The 10,000-nt window shown below is 42.1% G+C and overlaps 1 protein-coding gene across 1 annotated transcript in view; it reads right to left on the reverse strand.

The window, feature by feature from the left end:
* Positions 1-10,000, reverse strand: part of LOC122248652 (uncharacterized) — a 320,581-nt gene that overhangs the window by 102,549 nt on the left and 208,032 nt on the right. The window contains exons 15-18 of the mRNA XM_086544744.1: positions 7,511-7,777; positions 4,853-5,395; positions 3,216-3,336; positions 2,100-2,220 (exon numbers count right to left, since the gene is read on the reverse strand). Coding sequence (XP_086400870.1) covers positions 2,100-2,220; positions 3,216-3,336; positions 4,853-5,395; positions 7,511-7,777 — 1,052 coding nt within the window. The remainder of the gene's footprint in view (positions 1-2,099; positions 2,221-3,215; positions 3,337-4,852; positions 5,396-7,510; positions 7,778-10,000) is intronic.

Below are 10,000 nucleotides of genomic sequence, written 5' to 3' on the forward strand. Positions count from 1 at the left end.
AGGAGAGAAGGAGAGAAGGAGAGAAGGAGAGAAGGAGAGAAGGAGAGAGGGAGAGAGGGAGAGGGAGAGAGAGAGAGAGAGAGAGAGAGAGAGAGAGAGAGAGAGAGAGAGAGAGAGAGAGAGAGAGAGAGAGAGAGAGAGAGAGAGAGAGAGAGAGAGAGAGAGGGAGAGAGGGAGAGAGGGAGAGAGGGATAGAGGGATAGAGGGAGAGAGGGAGAGAGGAAGAGAGGAAGAGAGGAAGAGAGGAAGAGAGGAAGAGAGGAAGAGAGGAAGAGAGGGAGAGAGGGAGAGAGGGAGAGAGAGAGAGAGAGAGAGAGAGAGAGAGAGAGAGAGAGAGAGAGAGAGAGAGAGAGAGAGAGAGAGAGAGAGAGAGAGAGAGAGAGAGAGAGAGAGAGAGAGAGAGAGAGAGAGAGAGAGAGAGAGAAGAAGAAGAAGGGGAATGAGAAAAAGATCGACAGAGAAAGAGAGAGAGCGAGCGAGAGGAGAAAAGAAAAAAAATATATGTGAGTTAGTGGACTCTTCATCACGGTTTACGAATCAAACAAAAAAGATGATAACTTAAGAGAAGAAAAAAAAGAGATGTGCATTCATACCATGCCACAGCATATATAGCAATAATTGTCAAAGAACAGGTGCGAGAACCTCCATGTATTTCCAGGGTTTTTGATAGCTCAAGAGGAGAAGGAATAGATAGGGTAATGGGGTTGAAAGCATTCTAATGCAGTTTCCTATAAATAATGACAAAGATTTACTTCAGTTTACAAATATCTTCTCTCAAAAACAAAATCTCTACGTGACAGTTACTTCATCCTATCTCAAAACATTATGAAAATTTATTGCAACAGCAAGAGGAAATACTGCAAGTCTCCTTCAGGTGAGAAACTCGTCTTCTAGATATGCCGTAAATGTATGCGCATGTACGTGTAAATATGTAAAACAAAAGTAAAATCATCATTCACTACTTTATTTACAGTATGAACAAGAAATGAAAATATGTACAGTAATGTCCTGGTTACTCTTAGCATTCACGTGATTCCGAGTGCAAAATCCAAACCAATGGAAAAAATATGAGAATAAGAAGTAAAAAAAAGTCTAAATGCTTCGCTAATTCCACTCGAAAGTGGCGGTGGATCGGCAGTCCAAATACAAGATCCACTCTATGTCAATGTCAAAAATAGTTAGAACTATCAAAGAATTCTATGCAACTGTTTAAAGAAATTCAGAAAGTTAGGTTGGTTCTATCAAGGGGAGGGAGGACAGCACTGTAACAGTTGTGCTAATACTGCACGTGCATCGGCCGTTGCAATGGGAGAGGAAGGAAAAGAAAAGACTCTGTGACTACTCCAAGAACACGCACTGGCCAGGCATTTAGCTGCGACAGGAACCCTTTTCTGCGAAAGAAAACGGCATTGGGGATCTAGAATTCTGTACTTAAAAATGAGAGATTCTTTTTTCTATTCATATGTTTTCATCTTGGTGTCTTCTCCCTCTGCCAGGATGTATTTGGGGTTTTAAAGTTTTACTAATGTTCTGTGCGCATGTATTACAAATTCACCAAGTTACTTTTACTAAGGTATTTGAATAAGAAATCAGTTTATTTCCCTACAGCATCTAATGGTAGTCTAAGATTTTCGTTTAAATAATGAACTATTAAGTATCTAAATAAAAAATTTGTTTAATACCTTCTAAAAGGTTTGATCTGCAATAGGTACTTCTAATTGTGTCATTCCCTGTTTAATTGCAGAACTAGACTATGTATCTATAGATAAGCCAAGTGTAAAATAATATCACATCTTTTGACCCTAAAAGACCAACCCCACAATACTCCTCCTCAAACAAAAATCTTAAACAACCCCCTCCCCCCATCCTCTTAAAAATCCTACAACCCACCCACCCCACGAATCCCACAAGCAAGAGGGAGAAGACCACCACCAAGACAAACAAACCCGACGAATCCCTCCCATCCAAAAAAAAGAAAGAAAAAAAAAGAGAGAGAAAGAGGGAGAGGGTCTCAAAACCAGCCAAACAGCAACGCATGGCCCAGTGGGTATCCTTGGCGCCAGTGCCACACGAGTCCACAGTCACCCTGGGGTTCTCACAATGGTCCTCGGGGATACCTCATCCATGGCGCCCCACACCAGCACGTAGTCCCCAGCATTCACCGCCAGCTCGGCCTCGGGATTCTCGTTGGGGGAGTGTTGGAACGGGTCGTAGGAATATCTGCGGGGAGGCGATAGAGGTCAGTCCTTCAGGGAATGTTTGGGATTCGAATGAGGAAGTCACGGAGAGATAGATGGTAAAGGAGGGGAGGTTTAATTTAAGAGTCGGGAGATAAATATGTAAGAAAGGGGAGAAAAAAGAAGAAGGGCGTGGGAGATTGGTTATCATGAAGCAAGATTGTAAAGTGTAAAACATGTATAACTTATTCTTTGCTGAAATGGGTCGTTGGAATATGTATGGGAAATTTTAGTGTAAAAGAAAAAAGTAAAAAAAAGTAAAAATATTTCTTTTCAATGAGTCTAAATATCCTTAGATGTTATGAAAGCAAGGTGTCAAGTGTAAAACAATACGTTGTCACAGCGAATACCGTGTTCATTCTTTGTTAGAAAGAGTATTAGGAAAATCAGTAGATATGGGACTGGATGTCGGTAAAGGAAAATTTGACAGTCGAAGATAAAAGCAAAGTTAAAAGCAAAGGAAACAAATGATGGAAAGGGGAGGGAGCAAAGTCTCTTTTATCATGAAAGCATGGTGCCAATTTGAAATATTCTAAAATCGAGTGTAAAATATAAGTCACTGGAAGGGATACTGAGCTTATTTTTTTGGTAGAATGGGTGAGAATTGAGACAACGTGTATACATTTCTCAGAAATGGAATTTCCTGGCCACTGCAAAACATTATACATCATTTAAAAAACTTTAAAGTAAGTGTAAAACCTTATAAGAAACAACTAATGATTACATTTTTATCAAATGTCTGACTTGTTATAATATTAATGATGATGATAATAATGGTAAAATAGTAATAATAATAATAATAATATAATATAAATAATACAATAATAAAAAAATAACAAATGTTAATATCAATAACAACTTTAATAATAATCACATTGACAATCATAATAAAAAACAACAACAACAACAACAACAATAACTCCCCTCCCAAAAAAAAAAAAAAAAAAAAAGCAAGCAAGCCCTTCCGTCCGTCCTGACCTGGCAATGTAGACGTGGCAGCGGCCCTTCCCGGGGATCTCAAGCACATCGAGCACTCTGTTGTCGGTCTCGTACTGCGGCATCAACACGCCGGGGATGTTGCCGTTCACCAGGTTCTTGTCTGGGGGAGGAGGTGGCAGAGGGGGGGAGTTATTCATGGTTGGGGAGAGGGAGGGGGGTGGAAATGATGGGGAAGGGGGAGGGGTTGAGGGGGAGGGGTTGAGGGGGTAGAGTGGGGGTAGGGGTGGGGGTAGGTAGAAGGGGAGGGGGAGGGGTGGGAGGAGGGAGGGGGAGGGGGGGAGGTAGAAAGGGAAGGGGTTGGGGTTGAGGTGGGAGTAGGGAGAAAGGAGAAGGAGAGGGGAGGGGAGAGGGGAAGGAAGAGAGGGAGGGGGAAGGGGTAGACAGAGGGGGAGGGAGGGCTAAAGAGTGGGTGGGGAAATAATGAGAGTGGGGTTTTATCAGGGTGGAGGGGGAGGGGGGGTAGTAAGGGTCAAGGGGAGGGAGATGTTGCGAGGGTGAAGGGGGAGATGTAGAGGAGGGTGTAGTGGGATTGAAGGGGGCGGGGGGGGGGGTAAAATGACAGGGGAGGGGGAGGGGAGATGGAGGAGTTAGGTGATAAAAATAAAATGAGTGTTATCGGGGGCTGGGGGAAGGGGTATTAAACTGAGAGGGTGGGGATGCGGACGTAAAGAAAAAGAGGAGTAAAAAAAAAGAAAAAAAAGAAGGGGGAGGGGTAAAGGACACAGATTTATACGGAATAGATAAAAAAGACAGATTTTGGGAGATATAAACACAGATTGACTTATTAATATCAGTTTAGTGAATTTAAACAATCATGAAAGGAAATTTGTTTCAGCAAGATAGATAGGTTAAACTGATCAATATATGCAGTGTGATTAAAATATTGCAATAACAAACACTAATTTTATGCAACACCATTCCATACTGAAAACTCCTTTGGAAAGCTGCAAGAAGGTAAATATAAAAGAGAAATCTGAAAATAAATGTACATGGATAATATAATATTAGTCTTGAGTAAAAAAATATTATATCTGTAACTAGAATATAAAAAAAGATTATGCAATGGAATATAATACTTTCCAAAATATCAAAAACGCATTCAATTGTAAGTAAAGATATCCCGAACGTAAAAAAAATGCTAATTACCGTAACGCCAAATTAAAATACTAAGATCAACAATACCAAAAAAAATAATAATAAATAAATAATAATAACAACAACAATAATAATAATTATCATTATTATATATAAACAATAAAATTAAAAACGGTTTCTACTAAAATTCTTGTAAAACAATTAAAAAGTCAAACCAACATCAACAAAACGAGAACAAAAGAAACAATAACAACAACCCGATGACGAAAAGAAGAATCAAAACAAAAATCACGAAATGAGAACAAAATCAAAGAAAACTTCTCACTACATTTTTCTCCAAGAAAAGAACGAAAACACGAAAATTCTTTTCTTTTAAGTAGATTAAACAAAATCTACAAAATGCCAAGCCATCAACAAAAAAGGGAAAAAATAACAACTCAAAATCCAAAAAAAAACAATATATTTCTACAACAAAGCTTTCTACAACAAACGTCAGCCTGAGGCAGCTGGACAACTCGTACCGTCCTTGTCATAACTCGTGGTGATGATGGTGGGCAGTGGGTTGACGCTGGTGAAGACGGGGTTGCTGATGCCCCCTCCTGCCATGCCGACGCCCGTGCCCACCACGCCCACGCCCCCGAGGCCCGCGGAGAGGCTGGCGGGGTTGGTCACGGAGAGGGGGTTTGTGCTGTGCAGGGACACGCCCGACAGGGAGGTTCCGCCCAGGAGGTTGGTCCCGGAGAGGCCGCCCATGGAGGTCAGGCCCAGGCTGGGGTTGGCGCCGCCCATCTGCGAGGCCAGCGTCGGGTCCATCAGGCCCAGGGGGTTGTTCCCTAACGGGTTGCTGCCCAGGGGGTTATTACCTAAGGGGTTCATAATGGGGTTGGAGAGGTCCATGGCCGAGACGGTGGTGGTGACCGCCCCGGTGAGGGAGGTCATGCCCGTGCCCGCCATGGCGAAGGAGGAGGGCGTGATGCCCGCCATGGTGCGAGAGGCGAGGCCCAGAGAGGTGATGAAGTCACTGGTCTTGATGGAAGTCACTCCGGTCGAGGTAGTGGTTAACCCTGTGGCGAGAGAAGGGCGAGACCAAGGCGTGAGCGCTCGTGCTCCGGGCGCCGTGGCTGTCGCGTTTAAGTGCAAACAAGTAGCTTTTTGAAAAACTGTGAAATCTTCCTTTCATTTTTTTTTTTTTTTTTTTTTGCCTTAAAATAGAGTTTGTTTGAAGAAAAGAGATAAGAAAACACTGAGATTTGATGAATCAATTTGCATGTTATATTGATGTTTGACAAGAGGTCTATGATATAAACTTGGACCGTACCCATGCAAGTGAGGTCTGTTCATGCACAGCAATGCTAGACCATGACGGGATTAGTATGGGTCATGCGAGACGTCAGAGTCTGTTCTGATAGACTAGTCACGCAGGTCTCAGATGGGTACAGAAAAAAAAGATATGTGTATATATATATATGATGACGCTAAGATTGATGTTAGCTACGAGGCCCAAACTCTCTGAAGGCCTCGAGCATACGAGCACCACCACTAGTTCCTCAAACCATATACAGATTTTGATTTATGTAGTAACGTAAAAAAAACTTTCAGATAAAAATAGAAAACTACTGACTCAGAATACAGGCCGCAACCTACAATGGTACAACATTCAAACCGTACACTAAACGCTAAATCAAGCGAGATCTAAGATGCTTCTCAGCTTCTTCCTCGCCAGAGTCTCAAAAATCAGATGAAAGTAGAGGCCTACTTCATTTCAAAAATAACAAAAATCATGAATCATTTACGAACAAAACTTCTGGCCGGACCACGAGACGTGTACGGGAAGCTGCAGGGTACGAGCAGAAGGCAGACGGCCCGCGCTACGACTACGCTGCAGGTTTGTAAATCAACAACTCCATAAATAACAAAGAGTTCTAGTTTTTTTGTTGTTTTTTTGCTTCTCTCTCTCTCATGTTCTAGAGCATTTTTTCACTCAAAAGACCGTTCTGGGACTCTAGCGGACTGAGCTTTGTATTTTTGGGTTTTCTCTCTTACGGTGCTGTTGGCTTTACGAACCCAGCCTTCTACAGGTGCAGGAGCGGGCCGCCCCAGGACGACTAAAGGGCCGTACAGACCCGCCTCTCATAGCTACCAACAGGAGCCAGAGTAGCAGATCCAGTAGCAGCTAAACCGCCACTTACTGTTCCGCTCAAAGCGAGCAAAGTGAGGCTTCGGCACTGTGAGAAAATTTTTGATACGGGACATTGCAGACACGGAGGAGGAGGAGGTGGTGGTGGTGTTGGGCGGTTTGCCGACTGAGCGGTGGCGCCCAGGGTGTTGGGGGAGGACCCGCGTCCGAGAGGAGGAGTGGTGAGCCCTTGAGCCCTGCCGCTGCTGCTGCTGCTGCTGCTGCTGCTGGCGCTGTTGGTGCGCCTGGGGGTGGTTGGATGAGTGCGTCCCGTAATGGTGGCTCAGGGAGAGCGAGCTGTGGTGCTTTGGGTAGTGGTGGTGCTTGGAGTGGTGCTGGTGCTTGGGATGGTGCTGGTGGTGGGGAGGGTAGGTGTGGTGGTGATAGGAAGGGTAGGTGTGGTGGTGATGACGAGAGCCACCGTGGGACCCACTCATGAACACCCCCGGCGTGAACCCGTCCAAGAACTGCACGTGTTTCGCGTGGGGACCTGGAGACACGCGCAGGTCAAACATCACCCTCCTTCTTGCTTTTTAACAGTGTCAAAAAGAATCAAAATCTGCTACTGGTGCGGCCCTTCCTCTCCCTCTCTAACCTGAGTCCTTTCCACGTCTACCAACAGTCCACTTTGCAACGGGTTTTGTGACCAATGAGCAAACTCTCCCCTTGCCAGACATCAGGTGATCAGAGTCTTAGAGGACCAGAACCTTTTTTTTTTTTTTTTTGGTAATTAGATTGACTTTTTTTTTGTTTTTTGTTGTGTGTTTTTATTTAAACATCAACATACTCGCTTCATTTGATCCTTCCCCTGCGGTTAATCATACAGCTAAGACCCCGATATGATTATAAAATGAAAAAAAAAAAAAAAAGGGGATTGACATTTCAAAAAGAAAATGTCCGAATGGGAATAAAATATGGGAGGAGAAGGAGGAGGAGGAGGAGGAGGAGAATAAAAAAAAAGAAAGAACACACACACGAAAAAAAAAAATCTCACAAATCTTACCTATGGTCGAGCGCGACTTCTCGAGCTCAGCGAGAATCTTATTATCCTGCTCGATTTTGGCCATTATGCGATCGATCTCCGTGGCTGCATTTTCGAGGCTGGCGGACCCCGGGAGCGGCGACGCGTTGGGAAAACCGCCCACGCCACTGCCTACGCCCATGCCCACGCCGCCGCCGCCCCCGCCACCCACGCCCGAAGCCACGTAGGAGGAAGACGTGTTGCTAGTGTACACGCCGGAGGTCGAGAGTGAGTTGAGGGAGGTAAGGCCTGCTGGACGGGCGGCCACGCGCCAAACACAAGGCCGGTGAGGTTAGACTCTCGCTTTGACAACTTACTCATTACAAGCTAAGAACCGATTAGACATTGGCTTAAGGGCTATTCAAACTTAGTGTTAGCTAGGATGCGTCTGCATATATAATTTTGTAAGCTAAGTGCTAGATTACTGTATGCTTATCTTTAATGATTGTTACAATTACAAGTTACGGTTATACTTGTCTATAAGACTGTATTTGCGATTACTTGTTATTCTTTTTCTTCAAAATAATTGCCCGCCTCTTCATCATGCTGTTTTTTTAATGATTCTTTTTCAAAATGGATTTCTTAAAAGGCAATTTGTTACTGAACACCAGTGCAGAAAAAATCAGTTTATTTCTCTCTTCATTCTTTTTATTTGTACTTTATCACTTTTTTTATTACTTTATTTCATTTTATATATATTTTTTAAGGAGGGGCAATTTTGTTTCTCATGAAGAGACTGGGGACTAACTTAGCCCAAATAAGTACATACATACAACAGCTGGGAAAAGATATACAAGATATATACATATATATATACAAATATACATATATATATCTGCAGCACAAGAAAAAAAAATCTAACTTATTACTTTTTTTTCTTCTTAATCTTACAGAGTTACGCTTAGCCAAACACATGCTGAATCAAAGTACCACCTCAATAAATTCACACAAAAGGAAAAAGGAAATAATAGTAACAAAAACAATAACAATAACGATAAATAGTAACCAACAATTTTCATATTGCTCTTCTCTCTCTCTCAATTCTCTTTTTCAAAACTTTTTTTTCTTCTTCGTAATCTAATCGGGGGTGGGTAGGGGAGGGGGAGGGTCTCCGAATATTTTCTTTAATGAATCAGTATTTTTTCTTTCTTTCTTTCTTTCGAAATAACATCAACTACAGCATATACTGACATCGTGACGTCACTGTAGTCAAAGTGGACTAACTGTTGGCAAAGGTGGAAAAAAGGACTGTTTTTTGTTGTTGTTTTTATATCACTATCATCATTAGTATTACTTGATCGCTTAAATCATCTCTTAAATGAACGTCTTGATATAAAAGGACCGTTTTATTACATATACTTTTTTTTTAACCAGCGATTCGATTCTTTTTTTTATCAAACATTTTGCAAAATATATGCAATTCAAAGAACGAAAGTCAATTAGTAGAAATTTAACACCACCTATGATCATGGTCTCGACCTGTATAAAGTGATTCCACCGTTTGATATATAGATATATATATATATTAAAAGATTAACAAAAGAATAACAATTCTCAAGTGGGGAATCATGACATTTCAGAAGTATTAACGATCATTAAGAAAAAACAAATAAATGCAATCAACATTGATAAAAGAGGGGGAGGGGGAGGGAGGGGGGGGGGCAATTCAGCACAATATTTCTATTCTAGTGATTGAAATTGATCAATAAAATTCCTATGAGAAGAAAAAAAGGCATACGTACACACATACACATACACACAGAGATACATATATATGTACGTAAGTATCTGTACTAACGAAGAGGGTTTCTACAGTAACATCGACATCCGAATATGCCACAAACAAAACAAAACAAAAAAACAACAACAACGATATACTTATAATGGTAACTGGCAATGGGAAGTGGGTTTGCACCACCATGCAATGCACGAACCTTCGCAATTTGCCAAATCTACACAAGAGTCAATACATCTGCCTTTTGTCTTTTTGTTCTTTTGTATTTAATCCTCTCTCTCTTTCTCTTTCTTTTATTTTTTTTTCTAGTAACACTAGTCATGCAGCATGCACAGTTGCAACAGTGAAAGTAACACCTAAGGGTCGATAGGCCTACGTTTTGCAGCACTAATGATTAAACAAAAACAAAAAAAAAGAATTACGACAGAACATGAGCACCACCCTCTCTAGAAGGCGAAATCAGGCATCAAAAAAATCTGTCTTACGCATTTTTTGTTTTTTTCATGACGTATCATTGCTTTTTAAAAAAATATATATTGATTTTTTTTATATGGGAGGGAGGGTGGGTTGGGGGAGGGGGAGTTTAAAATAGGGGAGAGAGTGTGTGTGTAAAGGGGAGGGTGGGAGAGGCGGGGTGGGGGGAGGGTGAGAGTTAGTTGACAACCTACGATTTCACTTATATACAAGACGAGTGGGGGGTAGGGGTAGGGGGTGCTAAGTGGGGAGGGGAGGGGGAG

Source organism: Penaeus japonicus, unplaced genomic scaffold (genome assembly GCF_977035675.1).
Source record: "Penaeus japonicus unplaced genomic scaffold, GWHDUDI00000001_assembly GWHDUDI00000002, whole genome shotgun sequence".
Classification (NCBI taxonomy): Eukaryota; Metazoa; Arthropoda; class Malacostraca; order Decapoda; family Penaeidae; genus Penaeus; species Penaeus japonicus.